This window comes from Tasmannia lanceolata, unplaced genomic scaffold (assembly GCF_043159265.1).
Source record: "Tasmannia lanceolata isolate RefF3 unplaced genomic scaffold, GAP_Taslan_0.1 ptg000025l, whole genome shotgun sequence".
In the NCBI taxonomy this organism is placed as follows: domain Eukaryota; kingdom Viridiplantae; phylum Streptophyta; class Magnoliopsida; order Canellales; family Winteraceae; genus Tasmannia; species Tasmannia lanceolata.
In genome coordinates this window covers 9,163,242-9,182,371 of record NW_027518702.1, presented here as the reverse complement: position 1 = coordinate 9,182,371, position 19,130 = coordinate 9,163,242, and the positions used below count along the sequence as shown (strand labels likewise).

The 19,130-nt window shown below is 39.2% G+C and overlaps 1 protein-coding gene across 1 annotated transcript; it reads left to right on the top strand.

The window, feature by feature from the left end:
- The first annotated feature begins 16,210 nt into the window (after nucleotides 1–16,210).
- Nucleotides 16,211–18,539, top strand: LOC143858156 (aspartyl protease family protein At5g10770-like). Its single transcript, XM_077368792.1, has 3 exons — nucleotides 16,211–16,355; nucleotides 16,744–17,655; nucleotides 17,965–18,539. Exons 1-3 carry the CDS (start codon nucleotides 16,211–16,213, stop codon nucleotides 18,327–18,329), a joined length of 1,422 nt encoding a protein of 473 aa, XP_077224907.1. The 3' UTR covers nucleotides 18,330–18,539.
- The last annotated feature ends 591 nt before the right edge of the window (nucleotides 18,540–19,130 follow it).

Below are 19,130 nucleotides of genomic sequence, written 5' to 3'. Positions count from 1 at the left end.
CTTCTCCCTGTTTTTATTTCTTTTTCCTTTAAGAGCAGGTCACCTTTAAGAGCAGCAAGCCTTGACCTCTATTCATGTATTTATGTTACAATTTATTAAATATTTTTGAATCTGCCTTTTTTTTTTTTTTTTTTGGCATTTTCTGAGGTTCGTAGTGGTTTTTTTTTTTTTTTTGAGGCTTTGGGATTTGCTATGTCATGCTTTCTTTTCTCCAACGTGTGCTCAGTTGAAGTCTACTAATATTCTCCAAAGCTTGCTTTACTTTGGTGTTTCTGTCTGGATTGTTGTAACAGTTTGGGAAAGATAAAACTTTTTCAAAAATTTCCAATTTCCCATTTTTTTAATGATACATGAAAGAAAATAACCTGAACCAACATGATTCCAGTTGAAATTAGAGACACCTTCAATTATTGTGATATCCGACTAAATAAGCTATATCCACAGCCTTTACTTTTAACAGCTTATTATTAAGTTTATTCATTTGCAATCTTCCTTTTGTTGATCATTCTTTCGTAGCCATGTGTTATTTTTAGAGTTTATGATTAAGTTTAATCATTTGCAGTTGTGATATTTATTCACCTGATTGGAGAAACTCTGATGACTTTTGTTTTCAAATGTCAGATGTCATGTTTACCGCTCCCAAGAACATAGCCACCCCTTCACTTTAAATTAGAGAGACCTACAATTTATGATGTTATCCCTCCAAATCATCCATATCCACATCATTTTCTTCTAAATTATGAAAATGAGAAAAAAACTGAGGAAAATGTTTCCTATCTGTAGACATTTTCTCCAATCCAAACAGGGAGGGTTTGGAGTTTTCCATTGGGCTCTGTTCATTTGCCTTCTTGAGAAAGGAAAGGAGAAGAAAGAAAGCCAAATTTTCCCGTGATTGGACATGATTTGACATTTTCCGCCGTTCACTTGTTTTCTCGGGAAAGCTGAATTACACAGGTAGAAAATATAAATAATGACGTGGAAAACCAACTTTCTTGCACTTTCCTTCTAAATATTCTCACCAAAAGGATGGGAAAATCACTTTGCTGAGAAAACCACTTTGCCTACATACTTTCTTTTCCTTTCCTGGCCAAGTGAACAACGGAATTTTCTCACAAAAGGAATCTTCTCACAATTTCTTTTCCTTTCTTTTCCAGTTTTCCACGTTAGATTCTTTTCCTTTCTTTTCTTTTCCTGCAGCTAGAAAACAAATGAACAGAGCCTTAAAGAAATTATCTGAAAAGTTTTTCCTGCAATCACATGCTTTTTTTATTTTTTCGGTGTTCTTTTGTTTCACCTACATCATTTTATGAATGCATTCCCCCCTTTTTTTAAATATTTTTAACACATCTTTTTATGAATTATTTATTTTTCTCGCACCGGTGCATCGCACGGGATGTCCCACTATGTAATGGCCCTTTTCACAGTTGGAATGGAGAGGGGTATGTTGGCCACCTTAGGTTATTTGATTCCCATATCCATTAAACTCAATGTTGCTTGGAAAATTACAAAATACATGGACAATGTCACATTGATTTAATGCTCACATAATATCAGCACATTCCATGATTGATATTTATACAGTTTCACATCAAAATACATGAAATAACATACATTGGGAATGCATTGATCATCTGTCATTCTTAGTAGCAATTGGACTGATACAAACAAATAAGGTGGAGGGGGATGTGAAGGGAATGGTGGAGATGATGGGGAGAATGATTGGGTAGTGTTTGGAGATGAGGATGCTCACAGCACTTTGCTCACATGGGAAGTAGATGATGCTCACTGCACCGGTTGCAAGAGGAGAAAGAACACACTGTTCTATTCACTCCCCTCACCAACATGCACAACTTCACTAGCTGTGTGATGTTCTTGGTTATCAAAGAAACATAGTAGAAAATTTGCATAATACTCTCATCCTTCACCATTTGTTACTTATAGCCTAATTACACCTACCCCAAAACATATGAGTGTCTTTATCAATTCGACCCCCTTCTTTAGAGAATAACCAAGAGAGTGCTGCCCATGGATGGACACACCGGGTGCCACTATCATTTCAGGTCCATGATGAAATTGGCCAAAGAAGCCCTTGCATGATCATGTACTTCTTGACCCAATGCAACAAACACGTTCAACTCACCCATACATGGGTGCCAATATCATTGCTTCCCCAATGAAGAAATATTACAAAATATGTCCATCTCTTGGCCCCTTTGGACACTAGATGGCCCGTGGGCCCACATCCTAGAGAGAGATTCCCACTCCAATGTCCCCCAAAGTGGGCCACTTCAATATGATCCAACCGCACGAAAGATGCTCAAATACACAAAAAGGGCCCAACACAGCCCAATCCTTACCCAGATATCTGTAAGGACCGTGCCTTAAGCAAACAGAGTAAAATATAAGGTTCTAGGCCCAGAGCAAAGGAACCCCTGATTACTATTCTTCCAACGAAATTCGAGTCGTTACTCATTTCCTTGGAAGAATAGACATTGGTCCTAGGCCCTAACTAAGTGGCGACTCTGAGTTTCTCTATCTTGCGAAGTCAGGATCACAGTCCCGAGTTCGTAAGTAGCGCAGATAAAATAACACTCCCATAAAAACCCGATGTGGTGATCCCCTGTTGTCCTACGCAGCACGGGAAAAAACCGGATACCACAGGCTGGGGATTTTGAGAAAGGTTTGTTAGTTTCGCCAACGGTACGAGGCAGTGACGTTATAAGATCCCTCGTGTATATTGCTCAGGTCTTATAATATAAACCTCTCTGCCTTTCTTTTACTTTTCTGCAATTTACAGCTTTCTGTAATTTCCTTTACAAAGTAAGGTACGAGGTGGTGACATCATAAAGACTGGTCGTGCTCAAATTGCCCTCAGAACTTATGATATAAATCCCACTGCCTTTCTTTTACATTTCAGTACTGTCTCTTCCGTTAGATTTTTGGGGGCCTACTTGGAATCAGTTGCAGTACCCTCTTTGGGTTTATAACATATGATTTCAAACAGGATCGAACCGAACCGCTTATTTTCGATTTTTCTGTAAATTCATCTTTATTTACATTTTGGAATTAAGCATAACCAAAATAAAGGCCAATTATGTTCACATCTTTGGTGTATATTGCCTAGGTCTTATATATATATATAACATTTCCTACACACTTGTGTAGGTAAGTTACCTACGCACTACCTTAAAATACAGTGGGGGCCCACATTGTTTGGGTGATCCAAACAATTCATTTGAATCGTCCTCACATAGATAGGGTGTCCACAAAAAATCAGATCCATAGGACATTCCTAACCATTCAAACTATGGAGGCAAAAAATGGACTAATTTGTGAAGGTTTATACACGTCCATTTTACCTCCACTATGGATCTGATTTTTTGTGGACACTCTACCTATGTGAGGACCATTCAAATGAATTGTTTGGATCACCCAAACAAAGTGTTGGTGCGCTTAAGTTTTTAAAACATTTCCTATTGCGCTAAATGTTTGGGTCCCACATACAGAAAACGTTTTAAATACTTAAGCACACCAACACTTTTCTCATATATATATATATATATATATATATATATAGAGAGAGAGAGAGAGAGAGGAAAGTGAAGCTACACACTCGTGTAGCTAACTTAGCTACATCGCCCGCTTAAAATACAGTGGGCCCACATTGTTTGGGTAATCCAAACCATTCATTTGATAGGCCCTTACATTGATAGGGTGTGCCCAAAAAATCAGCTCCATAGGATCATCCCAACCCTTCAAACTGTGGAGGAAAAAATGCACAGATTTGTGAAGGTTTTTACACGTCCATATTTGCCTCCACAAATCCTAGGGTTGGGATGATCCTATGGAGCTGATTTTTTGGGCACACCCTATCTATGTGAGGGCCCATCAAATGAATGGTTTGCATCTGTAGACACCCTATTTTGACCGAACCCTAAACCTGTTAGTGTTAATCAAAACCATGTCAAATCAATCCATTAGGGTCCCAATCTTCATCCTAGGATAAGTTAGGATTCCACCGGGGTCCCTGCAAAATTTCGTCAAGATCCGTGCGCATTCTCCTAGCAAACAAGCTAAGATAGTGTCGTGGTGCAAGTTCAGAAGAGTGGCGATTTAGCCAGAAAAGGGGCTGTGCTGGAATCTGAAAAGCCAGTTCAAATTCGCCATTTTGGGCTGTCCGGGAGGATATGTAGGTACACAGATTAGTGTACATCATAATTGAGGGGTGCATTATCTAGGAGCTGGGCAATTCTATAAATAAGAAAGATTCTTTTTTTTTTCAAGTAATGTTTAGAACCTAATCTAGCTTAAGGGAGGTTAAGGGATATGGATTAGTTAGGAAGGCATCTTAGGAGGCTTCCTAGGTGGTTAAAAAGCCTTCAATCCTCACCATTGAGCATAAAGGAGATTTGGAGGGTTGAGATCAAATTTTGAGGAGATATTTTCCATAATATTTCCCCCTCGCTATTACCCAAGACCACCTTTGTTTAGAAAAATGGAAGTGAGAAACACTCCATGGGGGGCTGTCTAAGGCAATGCAAGGGAGGGGCAAATATATATTTCTCCTTTTATCCCTTGACCTACCTGGGGCACCCCCTTTTGTGCAGCAATGTTTGAAATCATGTTGAGAGGGCTGTCCTCAAATTTAAAAGGAGGGGCGTAAATGTATCATTTCCCTTAAAAAGGGATTTCATTCGGCTGAGGCGAGGGAGGAGCTCATTTTCTAAGGAAAAGCAAAAAAAAAAAAAAAAAACAGAGAGAAGAGGAAGAGGTTTTTGAGAAATCATCTTCTCCGGTCGTTTGCCGGCCGGTGACCACCAGATCTCCGACCCCCCCCCCCCCCCGCCCCATCTCCTTCTTCTTCATTTTTTTTTTCTCCTCTACTCTAAAACCCAAGTTTCAAACCCTTTGTTTTGTTAACCCCAAAACCCAGCCGACCACCACCTCCACCAATACCCCATCTCCGGTCACCTTCTTCATCCCTCCGGCCGGCCATCACCCACCCTCACCACCCCTAATATCCAAACCCATTTCGTCTGTCTCTCATCTTCCTTGACCTCTCCACCATTAGAATCGACCCAAAGCTTCATCATCAAACCCATTTTCAACCCCAACTCCGGCCAACCCGAACCTTCTCCGACCATCACCCTCCTCCTTCATCTCCATACCACCATCATCTCGTCTAACCCTAAACCCTTCTCCATTTTTCTTTTCTTTCTCTAAGACCCAAGATCCAAACCCCTTTCATTTTCTTCCCTTCGAACCCATCGGATTCCTGCCGGCCGCCGTTAAATCTGATCGAACCCCTTTACCACCCCTATTCAACCTGCCATTCCCCTATTTTCATCACCATCTCTAACCCATTTTATTAACCCTAGCCTGAAATTTGACCTCATCCCCTTCTTTATACACCTCACTTCCACATCCCTTACCTCCTCTACAATTCCGGCCAGCCACCTCCATCTCAGCTACCATCCCGCCACTATCTTCTTATTCATTTACCCCTTTTTTCCACTAACCCATCTCCACCATCTACCCTAACCGAACCACTACCCCTGTCCAAATCAACCCAACAAACCCACCTCTACCATTTACAACCTTCCCATCATCATCTCCACCTCCCCAAAACCCAAACCCATTTCAAATCTCATCTTCATTTCAGCCATCACCCTCAATCACAGCAGCCACCTCCTTCAACCCAAACCCCCTCTTCTCCATTTTTAGCCATCATCCCTTAGATCCAATTAGAAACCCACTTCATTTCTCCATAACTCATATACCCCTAACCCATTTGTTTTCAACGACCTGTACTCTCTAGTAATCCCAAATCCTTTGCAAATTCCGGCAAATCCACGGCTACAATCGTCATATCCACATCATCCGATCGATCGATCGCAGCAGAAGAAGAAGGAGAAGGAGAAGGAGGGTTGAGGTCTGGCTTCATCTCTAATCTTTTATTCAAACCTTTATTCTCATCTTTTCACATTCAAGGTATTTTTTCTTTTCTTACCGTGCTGATTCTCACTCTTCTTAATATTAGGGTATGTGGTCTGGCTTTTAAAAATCAATTCAGTACCTCATTTTCAAACCTTTCATTTCAAGATTTTTTTTACTGAGGTATATTACCTGTTTTACTTCTTTAATAATGCTCATTTGACAATATGGGGATCTTAATCTTGTTTGTGAAGGGATGAAAGTTCTATAAGATTTGTGTGATTTCTTCCTGGAGAGAATCTGTTGGATGATGTATTATCATGATTTTTCATTTTTGCAGATTATAAGTAGGTGGTTTTGAAACATGAAACTAATTTTGGTTGTCTACAGTTTCCTCACTCACAAATTCTTGGCATTATATTAGTCTGTCTGTGATTCGTTTGTTTAAACAAATGGGAGGTGCTCATTTGCATTTTTGAAATATCCTTCTCTTTGCTCCGTTTGGATGCCAGAATTATTTTGGTTCTTGGGACTTTTGTGGAACAAAAAACTTACTGGAAGATTGGTGGGAAAAAAAACTCCCTGGAAGTATCCCAGTAAAATAAAAATCCCATGTTTGGTTGACCGGACTATGGTGGGAAAAAAAAAATCCCGGTAAAATAAAAATCCCTTTGTTTGGTTGCTTGAACTGTTGGGAAGAAAAAAGTTCTTCTTTTGGTTATTTTGGTTCCTCGGATTTCGTGTGGGATTATTTTGGTTCTTGGGATTTTTTTTCCAGCTTTGGGTTTCGTGCGGGGTTATTTTGGTTTGTGGGATTCTTTTTTGCCCACTATATAACTAGCAACCAAACGTGGGTTTCCTGCGGAAATTCCACAAAAGTCCCAAGAACCAAAAATATTCTGGCATCCAAACGGAGCAAGCTTTGTGGAATTCAAAACCTTCACTTTTAGATTCCTTGCGATTTTGATACCTGTATGATTAAATGAATAGTACGGTCAATTATTTGGATAACACAAGTTGATTCCTAAGTTGATTGTGCTGATGAATGGAAGATAAGAAGAATCACTGTAGTCATGGCTATATAATTGGTGTAATGTTATCATTGATTGAGGATATTTTTCTTGTTAGATCAGTAATGTTCTGACACACATGTACATAAAAATTCTGAATATGCTCGGTTACATTTGTTTATGGAATTCAAAGCATGTCCAGCTGCATTCGTCTACAAGAATCCGAGGCATGATCATTTGTATTTGTTCATAAGGTCTAATGCATGTTCTATCACGTTTGTTCACAGAATTCAGGGCACATTCTGCTATAGTAGTTCAAAGTAAGACTCTAGATAGAGTGAGGTTACCTTATATGTGTGTTTGTAAATACAGTTATATGTGTAAGTGTAATGGTATAATTATGCGTGTGTGAGTATGTGTTTTTGGAATATGTATGTGTTGGGAATATAAGAGCCTGATTAGTATTGTGTACAATCGTGAATTCTGGTAAAAATGACAACCTGGGTACATTTTTATTCCATAATTCTGGGGGCGATGAAGGCGTTAGCCCAAGCCCATCCTTAGAGGACTCGCTCAGTCTAAGTAGCTTTCCCCTCTTTCATTTAGTAGGCTAGCCCAGCCTTTTAAATGCGTTTAGGCTTTGGGCATCAGTAGCCCAAACCCATCTGTAGGGGACTTCCTCAGTCCCAATAGGGTTTCCCCTCTTTTATTTAGAAACTTCTCTAATCTTTTAGATGGTAGCTTCTCCTTTTCATTGCTTGAGCGATGAAAGAGTCATTTAGAGCGTACCCTTGAGAAGGTTGCCTTAGTAGAGAGTACTCGTAGGAGGCATGCCTTGCCTCATTTGTGGAGTCCCTATTTGGAGACAAGCCTTGTCTCATTTAGAGAGTTCCACTTTTAAGAGACTAGCTCAGTCTCACACCCCCTTGTTTGTCTTCTCTTTGATCTGAAAGACATGCTATGTCTTATTTGTATTCCTTTATAGGGTGTTAGAGAGTCTTTGACTCATAGCGTTATTAGAGAGTCTTTGACTCTTTTGTCCTTTTAAGGATTTTTATGAGGGAGTCTTTGACTCATTCGTCCTTTTAATAGTGTCATTAGAGAGTCTCTAACTCATTTGCGCCATTTCTTTAGTATCAGTAGCTGGGAGTTTCTCCTTAGTGTTGTCGTCGCTTTTATTCTTTAAAGACTAGCGGTCCCATTAAAGCTTTGACTTTTGGGATCTTAGATCAATTCTTTATCTTTGATAATTGGCTTACTTAGTTTAGGAGTTTCTCCTATTTGACCCTAGGGTTTGGCCCTAGGGTGTTGCTTTGTGTATTCCCTTAGGTCTTTGACCAAAAGGGTGAAAACTCTTTAAGCTTCAAAAACATTTGAAAAGCTTTAAAACCCAAAAATATTGAATATCTTAAAACTCAAAAATATTAGAAATTTAAAACATAAAAAACATTTGAAAACCTTAAAAAAAATCTAAAGTGTTGAGTGTTTTGGAAGTAGCAATTAGGAGAGTTTGTTCCGAACTACGTTGGCTTGATCCTCTTCCACGAGGTACGTAGTGCAACTTGAGATTTATATCCCAAGTCCAGCCAAACTTTTGTAAATAACATTTTTAAATCTTTTTGAATAAGCAACCTTTAAAACCTTGTTTTCAAAAGATCTTCCTCTAGAGTTAGGAGTTTCTCCTAGATAGAGAGTTTTAGAGTTAGGAGTTTCTTTTGATAGGTTGTTTATTGTGTGCTTGTTTTAGAGTTAGGGGTCTGTCCTAGAGTTATAGGAGCGTCTCCGTCCGGTCAGTCGGCGATCCACATCGCCGAGTGATGACTAGAGCAGAATACGTTAGTCCACCCTTTATTTTCCTTAGGAAACGCAGCCTAGTTACACATAGGTTGTAGGAACCACTTGCATTACCTTAGGGCTAATATGCATTTAGTTAGGGCATATAGGGTGTCCTAAAATCCACAATTCACTGGAATTTAAATAATCGTACAAGAAACTTTAATAACTGGCCTGGTCTTTTAGATAGAGTCTAGGATAGAGGTCTAGGTGTCTTAAGCATCATAGCTTAGAATAGGCGCGAAGAACTACGTTGCTCTGATTCTTGCGGAGGCGGGGATACGTAGGCTTTTTTGGATGAATACCAGACCATCGAGGACTCGGGCTAAATGGTTTAGAGTCTTAGGATTTGTTGTGTTATTGTATGTTTTGATGAGTTTTCTTACTTTCCTGTACAGACTTATACCTGTAGTTGTAGTATGCATGTGTTCGTCCACCAAAACTTAGACACTAGTTAGGCATGTCACTCATAACCTAGTTGTCATTAGGTGACACATCTTTTATATTATTTTGTGTGTGCTTATTATTTTATCCCCTGGTCATGCATGCTTAGGTAGACGTCTTTCCGGGGATATTTTGTTCCCATCTCACATGATTTTGCCCAAAATTCTTTGGAGTTAATGAAAATGGCATAAGAGACCAAGTGCTTGCTGATGAACATATTAATGTGTGAATTTTAGGTACTTAAGGATGTATATTATTTAATTAAAGCGGTGCTATGATGGTATTTTCCCTTGTTTTTATGTTTCAGGTTATTTTCAGAAAATCCATGGAAAATGGGCTTGGAGGGGAAATTAATTCACATTTATTGACCGTCTTTTGAATAGTCCAGATCAGCCCACAAAAAGGATTCAAGAGGTGCGCTCATTGGTAAGATCAAAATTCATATCGAGGCCTGCAAATTTAACAGTTCAGATCATATCAACGGGACGGTTTAGTGGTGCAAGTAATTTACAAGTTGACCGTCAATTGAATGGTTTGGATCGTTTATTGGAGATGAAGATGAGAGGAGAAATATCAAGTGTTTGTGTACAATATAAAGGAGGGGTAGTCTTGCCATTTGCAAATAATTATGGCGATGGGTTTAATTATTTTGAAGAGTAGGGACAATATGGTAGTTTCACAAGCACCAGAAAAAGTTGAGTGGAATGGATGAATTCACCCCCTTACAACTCATCAATCACAGTATAACATTAGAGTTGAAAGCAAAAGGGGATCAAATTTGGTAATATGTACACCCAACTTTTATTATATTTTGTAACCGAGAAGAAAAAGGGATCAAAATTGGTAACTTCCAACCAAACCAAATTTGAGCCCAAATTATACAGTTTTCTCCCCTCTTTGGACGTTATTTCCACACTATTATGGTTAGGAAAAACATGTGGAATCTTATTTTTAGTAATATCCACCCCTACTTCTTAGCAATCCACTTATTTCCTATTGGTGGAGAGTTTCCAAAAGCAAAAGGAGCCAAAATAAGAAGGAAGTGGATGATTCCTACTTGCATTAAGAAAGTTGGCAATTACCAAGAGGAGGTGGACGTTTTCTATTTATGGGGGCTCTCTCTCTTCTCTCCTCTTGATAGTTAACTAAAGAAATTCAATTTTTTTTCTCTCCCTTGGCTACCATCAACCAATTCCAAGAACTCAAATTCACAAGAAGGCTCAATCATCATGAACGATCCAAGAAGAATTGGAGAGGAGCTTTGAAGAGGAGGGTCAAAAATTTCTTTTCTTTCTTTTGGAATATGCTTGTACTTGGACAATTCAATTAAAGGGGAAGCATTCTTATTCTTTTGAATTATTGTTTATTTTTATTTCTTTTAGTTTAGATTATTGATCATGGTAATCTTTTATTATTTGTGTTTTGAATAAATAATGAGTAGCTAAATTTTTAATCTTAGGGTTTAGATGAAGCCTTAAGGGTAGATTAAATTTGTTAGATTGTGTGATCTAACGGTCTAGATTCAATTTTGTGAATATAATTTTAATATACAAGGGGTTGTAAATTCGAATTATAGATCATATATGCCATTGATTATCTCTTGTATATGTGACCGTTGATGAGAATTTATAGAGTCTTGTATAGATATTGAAAATTATTTGTGTACTTGATCAATTACTAATGGGAAATCTCATCCATTGATTGGATTTTTTATTGATCGGATTGATCATCTATACAAGTCAATCTAATTCAAGATTGAGATCGAAGCGAATCTATATATACAAACTAATAATTTTTATCTAACCTATGGTGGATTCTATCCCTAAGACTTTTTATTTGAATTTTAGGCAACATTCTAATAGTTTTACAACTTTGCACCTAGATAGTTCTTTAAGTTTTTCATTAAATTAAATAATTATTGTGTTAGATTAGTGACTAAATTAGTGGTTAAAATTCTCAATCAAATCAGTCCTTTAATTTATTTTATAAAAAAAATTAGTAGTTAAATTGCTTAAATAGGTTTCCCTTAGATTAGAGAAGTTGTTTCTATAAATTGGAAAATTGTTAGACTAGTAAATTGGCTTTAATTTAATCATCTAGATTAGATAATCAGTAGATAATTAGTAGTAATATTTGGATAATTGTTCACTTTGCATAAGTTAAGAGGTTTAATAGCTCTTCCCTATGATCGACCCGTAGCTACGATTGACTCGTGCGCTTGCGGTATAATTTTGTGCAAACACTTGCACTCGGACGTTGGGGGTGCTCTTCGGACCTTCTCCATTCGTAATCAGGCACGAGCCCATATATATTTCTGGTTATCCATTGCACAGAGCATTTGATTTTTGGGGTTCCATGGCCTATCCATGGATGGCGACTCTGAGTTTATTTCAGGTACGTCTAGGTTTGGGGATTTATCCTTGGATCAGGAGGTATCTAGTTTGTATCGCCACTCGTGTTTTGCTATGAGGGTGGCATCCGTTTCGAGAGTTCCTTGGTAGAGCTCTCATTCACGTGTGGATGATCCAGAGGGTGTTAGGGACTCATTCCCTCACAATCCTCAGGATCGGGGTCCACAGCATCACCCAAACAATGTGGGCCCCACTGTATTTTAAGCCGGCAGTGTAGCTAAGTTAGCTACAGGAGTGTGTACCTACACTTTTCTCATATATTCAACCCTCATATTTTCAATCCTACCCCCTCCTTTATGCTTTTTAACAAAGGCATCCATTAAAGCCACATAATTTCAATCCTACCCCCCCCTCCTTCATGCCTATTTATCTTATGGAAACCATAGATTGGAGGGCTAGGATCAGCCTATGGAAATGATGTTACGGGCACAGCCTATTTCTGTTGTGTTCCATCACATGGACGGTTTGGATCAACCTATGATGTGGTCCATACAGTTCTTTGTCGGCCCGTGCATCGCACGGGGTTTTTTACTTCATGCCCACCCTCCTCGTTCATGCCTATTTTAACCTTTGCAAAATTACGGATTGGGTGCATATGTTATATAATACTACATATTTATGTTCACATATTACATAATACTACGGATTCAGGACACCTTTCAAAATATTAACGAATTCCGAACACCTTAAGAGGAACAACATCGCCCGTGCATCGCACGGGATTTTTTAATAGCATAAGAGAAAATTAGAGAATTTTTTGAATTTCTCCCAAAATTCTAATAGAATTACACATCACTTTTTTTTTTACTTTTTTTAACAAAGACAGTCATTCAACCCACATATTTTCAATCCTACCCCCTCCTTTATGCTTTTTAACAAAGGCACCCATTAAAGCCACATAATTTCAATCATACCCCCTCCTTTATGCTTTTGTAATAAAAAAATGTGAACGTTTTTGCTTTGCAAAATTACGGATTGGGTGCATGTGTAGACACCCCATTTTGACCGGACCCTAAATCTTCCAATTTTGTGCAAAACCCCATCAACTCAATGAGGTAAGATCCCAAATTTCACCCTAGGTTAGCTTAGGGTCACATCTAAGTGTACACATATTACATAATACAAGCTGTCCATATATACCCAACAATATCTCTGCACTGGATTATGCGTCTGTATCGGAGTTGTAACAAGATACGAAAGTGTACACATTTGAATCCAAGAATGGCGAGGGCAGGTTGCTACTCTATGGAGAACTTCTAAGAAGGTGACTCCTTGAGTAAGTATACTCAGATTTGTTTGTCATGAATCCATGTTGCAGATGTTACTATGTCAATCCTGTTTGTTTCTTTCATACCCAAATAGATATGTTTATGAGAAGGAGATGGTAATTTATTTACTATTACATGAACAGTACAAAAATGTAATGCACATTCAATCACTGTCAATGTAATGCTTGTTTGCAAATGCGTGTTTGCATACAGGATAGCCCAAACATTTTACCAAGTAGGGTTTGCAAATCTGTCAGATATAATGTAGCTTTAAAGGCACTAAATTTGGCTGTTGATAGATTAGGAACCTCCAATGTATGTGTTGTTGGCCATTCTTTAGGAGCTGGCTTTACCCTCCAAGTGGGTACAGCTTAGACCGAACAAGGGGTGTTTGTGGAGTCTCATTTGTTCAACCCACAATACCAAGGTTAATGATCTCTTTATTCTGCTTGAATAACCAACTATATGGATCATTATCAGCAAAACAACATTTCCTTTGGATCATTGTCGCATTTGTCCTAAATGGTATGTATTTTGAAATTTGGATCATAGGAGTTACTTATTCAAAATTTCTACTTTTTGATAAAGAAATAAAATCTTCTAATGCTTCCTTAGTAGCATTTCTACTTTTTGATAAAGAAAGGAAATCTGCTAATCTTTCCATAGTTGCTTTTTCATAGGTTCCACATGAATAATTTTGTTGTTGAGCTTGCGGGCGTGAGTTGCAGTTGGAGAGGTCTACTTGCAAAGAATGACAGTTGCTTGGGTGGAGTAGAATGGGAAATTGAGGTTTCATCTTATTTCATCACTTAAGAACAAGAGACAATGTTCACCACTTGAACTTTCTGTTGATAGTCTGGCTTTGATTTGTTGGCTTAGAAGTTGGGATTTTGCTCGATTTTCATTATGTTTATGCTTACGAAACTGAATTTGTTATTCCTTCCTCTTTTGAAAATGAATTTGTTATTCTTTCCTCCATTTTCATGTCCATTTTTAAATATAAATTTATAAGAGCTATTGCTCTTTTTTCACATGTTTTGAGGCAAAAACTGCATCTCCAAACTTAATATTTTTAACGAATGCATATTTCTGCCTTTAAAACAATTTTAAGCCAAACTTTCTTTTTTTGCCCATGTATCGTAGAATTGAGGTTCATTATTGTCTCCATGTAGAATTCATTGTTTTTGTGGTGTTCTAATACCACTTTATGGGTTAAGATTTGGATTCATCATTGTAATGAAAAGAAGGATAGTAAATTGTCATTTGTTATTTTGGGTAGGGGTCCTTCGTTTATCAAGGTGGAGCCCACCTATTAAATTATCCAAATTGTTTATCAGTTAGGTTGTGCTAGGAATGGCCATATCAAAATCCACCTCTTCAATTGATAGTACTATATTGTGGTTGAGGTTCTTTTCATGCTTGGTCTTTCTATTTTCCTCACATCTGTCTTACCAATAAGCTGTTGAGAGGAGTCATACTAGAAAGGTTGTTTATATTAGTTATGAAACATTGCCATCTACATTTTAATTTCATTTCCCAACAGGCTTGCCGCTTCTTTGGATCTCTCTGCCAGTTCTATTTACCTCTTATGGTATTTTTTATCTTTCCTTCCACATATGCAATCAGGCTATTTAAGTTTAAGTTTTTAGGGCTTCTGTTTTTTTTACCCGTGCATCGCACGGGGTTTCTTACTAGAGAGAGAGAGAGAGAGAGGGTGAGAGAGGGTGAGAGAGAGGAGAGTTCCCACTCCCCGAAGTAGATAACTTATCAACGTCTGTGGGCTTAAAATAATTTGGGGGCCACATTGTCTGGGTGATCCAAAGCATTCATGATGGGCCCTCACATCACATCAATAGGGTGTGCTAAAAAAACCAGCTCCATAGGATCATCCCAACCCTTCGATTTGTGGTGGCAAAGTTGAACGAGTATAAACCTTCACAAATCTGTCCACTTTTTGCCTTCACAAATCAAAGGATTAGGATGATCTATGGAGCTTATTTTTTGAGCACACCCTATATTTATCTACGGGTGTCAATGGATCCAGACGGTCGGATGGACCATCCGAATCTGAACTTTAATGAACGGGATATAAGCATACCAAGAGGGTCCATGGGCATATTTTGGATTCCCAATCATATGATCCAAAATTTTTTGGATCAGATCTAGGCATGCTGCGAAAGTCCTTACGGACAGTCACGATCCGAAATCATCTTACAGAAATACCCTCAAAATCATTACAACATCAATGTTAAGTGGGGGTATTCTCGTCAAAATAGTCATATTCTTTTAGTAGTTACCGGTTTCCATCTTTATTGAACGAAATCTCCATTTCGAAATAAATCTCCTCTTCCTTCCCATGTAAGTATCCCCTACCCATTTGTGGAACGAACATCTCATCTTCCTATCGGTAACCTTCACCCATCTACTCAATTGACATTAATTAGTTTTCTGTCCCTAGTCATTGCTCTCACCCTCGCTATTGCTAGTCATTGCTCTCACCCTCGCTATCGCTAGTCATTGCTCGCACCCTCGCTATCGCTAGTCATTGCTCTCACCCTCGCTATCGCTAGTCATTGTTCTCACCCTCGCTATTGCTAGTCATTGCTCTCACCCTCGCTATCGCTGGTCATTGCTCTCACCCTTGCTATTGCTAGTCATTGCTCTCACTATCGCAGCACCCTTGCCTTCCCAGCATCCGAGCAGTATGCATGGAAAACTCCTGCTAAGTTTTTGGTTTCTATTATCTTCTTAGAATACTGGATAGTGGATACATATTTTTCCCTATTTTTAGTCATTGCTCTCACCCTCACTATTGCTAGTCATTGCTCTCACCCTCGCTATCGCTAGTCATTGCTCGCACCCTCGCTATCGCTAGTCATTGCTCTCACCCTCGCTATTGCTAGTCATTGCTCTCACCCTCGCTATCGCTAGTCATTGCTCTCACTATCGCAGCACCCTTGCCTTCCCAGCATCCGAGCAGTATGCATGGAAAACTCCTGCTAAGTTTTTGGTTTCTATTATCTTCTTAGAATACTGGATAGTGGATACATATTTTTCCCTGTTTTTAGTCACTTCTTTGAAGACCAAGTCATGTGATTGTCCCTAGTCCACAAGAGCCTTTCTGCGAAAGTGGGGTTCACGACCTGCATATTTTTCTTTGCGTATTCAATTTCCTTGTCACACTCACACGCCCTTGACTTGAGAGGGACCGAAACTTTGTTTTAGTCATTGCATTTCATTGCATTTACACACACTCTCTCTCTCTATAAATACACGTAGAAAGCAATGTTTGTATCACGGCCCTCATCTAATGGCTACCCATTCACCCCTTCTCTTCTTTTTGCTCTCCACTTACCTTCTCTTTCCCTTTGGATTTGGAGCCGAGTCTGAGAGCTATTTTCACGTCATCAAAGTCACCTTTTTGCTACCTCCTCTTCGCTGTTCCACGCCCAAAGGTTAAGATACACACTCTCCACTTTTGATTTTATTATTCTTAGTTTTTCTTCACTCTCCCTGATGCTTTAATAATTAATTACATTAAAGAGTGACTTTTATTTTGGGAATGATATCAGCACAATAATGTTTTAATAATTGCACAAACCCAGCTTGTATTTTTCGCTTTTTGGAACCGTAATAACAATTTGACGGCTCCTTAAATACTAAAAGGCGAGACGAAGTAGTGAAAATACCAAAACATGGCTGTGCTCATATCATTTCTCTTTATTTTTTTACCATGCTAAAATCATCCAATAAACTTTTATTTTTCCTCTTTCGAAACAACATACGATATGGAGAGATAAGACAGAAGCTAATTAATTTTCGTGTGTTCATTAATTATCACAGGTTCCAATCATCATGAGAATAAAAAAGGGGTGCTGAAACTAGACCACCGTTACGGACCTTGCTCACCCTTGGGCCATCATGGAAAGCCACCCACTCTCGGCGAAATCCTGAGCCAAGATCAATCCCGAGTCAACTCGCTCCAATCCCGATTCAAGGCACAATTCCACCAAGTGGAGGACACCAAGACCACTACACTCCCCGCTCATCTAGGAACCCTGGTCGAAACTTTCAACTACGTGGTGACCATCGGACTGGGCACACCTAAAAGTGACTTGACCGTGGTCTTCGACACCGGTAGCAACCTCAATTGGGTTCAGTGCCAGCCCTGCGCGGGCGCGAGCCAATGCTACCCTCAACAAGACCCCATTTTTGACCCATCAAAATCATCTACTTATCTCAACATATCATGCTCCTCTCAAGACTGCTCCCTACTCCGTTCTGCCACTGGACACTCAACCATCTGCGATGCCTCCACCTCTACTTGTGTTTACACCAGCATCTACGTTGACAACTCCTTTTCTATGGGCTACTTTGCCCGCGACACCCTGGCTTTAACAACCTCCGACGTGTTCACAAATTTTGCATTCGGTTGCGGCCAATCAAATAAAGGTCTTTTCGGCAGAATAGCCGGCTTGCTGGGGCTCGGGCGAAACGCACTCTCTTTAATTTCTCAGACAGCTAAAGAATATGGTAGAGTTTTCTCTTACTGTCTCCCCCCAACGTCCAGTTCCAACGGAGGATATCTCAAGTTTGGGTCCGGCGATACCACCTCCGTGAAATTCACACCGCTATTGACAGACCCCAACTCGCCCTCCTTCTACTTCCTCCAGATGCTCGGAATAAGCGTCCGTGGACAACAATTGAATATCGACCCGTCCACGTTTGCCTCTCCCGGAACCATCATCGATTCTGGTACTGCCAAACAACTAATTAGTACTAGTCCTCCAAAATTAAAGCTTAAGTTGTTAAAGAGTTTGTGTTATTTAATCATTTATACGTCAACACCCCTATCCCCTCACTTGTGGCCCTCTTTTTGAGGGGCTGACAGCAATATGAGGCACATGTGGCTCCTCTTTAATATCAAGGAGTTGTTGCATGGGTTTTCGGCACAGGACGTGCCGTGAGGCAATTGCTCTGATACCAAGTGAAACAACCAATTACTCCTTGAAAAGCTTATATTATAAGTTGATGTTAGTTAATCATTTATATATACCTCAACAGGTACGGTCATCACTCAGCTGCCAATGTCAGCCTATGTTGCCCTCCGATCAGCTTTTCGGGAATCCATGTCCAACTACACGATGGCTCCAGCATTCTCCCTATTTGACACGTGTTATGACTTCAGCCAACAAGATATAATCATTGTCCCCAAGGTTGTGTTACATTTTGGGGGAAATGTGGACGTGGACGTGCCACTATTGGGAATTTTTTTCATTCGCAGTGCATCACAGGCCTGCCTGGCCTTTGCCGGAAACAGCGATGCAAGTGACCTGGCCATCTTTGGGAACCATCAGCAACAAACACTCCAAGTTGTTTACGACTTGGCAAGCGACAAGGTCGGATTCGGGGTTGCGGGTTGCACCTAAAGAAAGAAAGGAAGGAAGAAAGAAATATTACTTTTGCGTATAAAAAATATTAAGGAAAACGATAGTCGTAATATGTATTAAATATTCTTATGCATTCCCCCCTCTCGGGGAAGATAAGAGAGTAGTAAAATGTAATAATATATTCTTATGTATGCCCTCCTCTCGGTGAGAAGATATGAGTCGTAATAAGGAATGAATATGCTTATGGATTCCCCCTCTTAGTATATATGTTTTGACAAAAAGAAAAACAAAGCGTAACAAGAAATAAATATATTTATGATCCCCCCTATTAGTTTATATGCCTTCTGACAAAAAAAGAAGCTAGCGGGATTGTTTGGATGCATAAACATTTTTTTTTCATTGAACAAAAAAAGCTACCATGGGTTGTTTGGATGTATAAACATTTTTTCAATGGAAAATGAATTTCAAGCATTTGATAAACTAATTTTTTTCCCAAGATAAAAAAATTTCCCTGTTTTCAAGGAAAATTTCAAACCTACTAACACTGTAATATTGTTAGCCCAAGAGTTCAAGCTTGGTCTCTTTCTCAGTCATATTTGATGACCCCAAACGCAATATGATCTTTAATATCATTTGTGATACTAATGTTTGGAATATGTGTAAGAATGTTTGTTTTACGCAAGGCATGGACCGAAATTGAAGATTGTTAACTTACCAACTTCTCCAAAAGCTTAAGCTGTTGTAGAAAGGCGTTATATATCTTTTATACTTTAACACTCCCCCGCACGTGTGGCCCACTTGGCAAACACGTGGCACATGTGGTCCCACTTTGGGCCGACC

Excerpts from the sequence above, each read along its gene's own strand:
- LOC143858156 (XM_077368792.1), top strand. The coding sequence starts at position 16,211 with ATGGCTACCCATTCACCCCTTCTCTTCTTTTTGCTCTCCACTTACCTT. Across the intron at positions 16,356-16,743 it reads TCGCTGTTCCACGCCCAAAG|GTTCCAATCATCATGAGAAT; the intron begins GTTAAGATACAC and ends TAATTATCACAG. Across the intron at positions 17,656-17,964 it reads CGGAACCATCATCGATTCTG|GTACGGTCATCACTCAGCTG; the intron begins GTACTGCCAAAC and ends ATACCTCAACAG.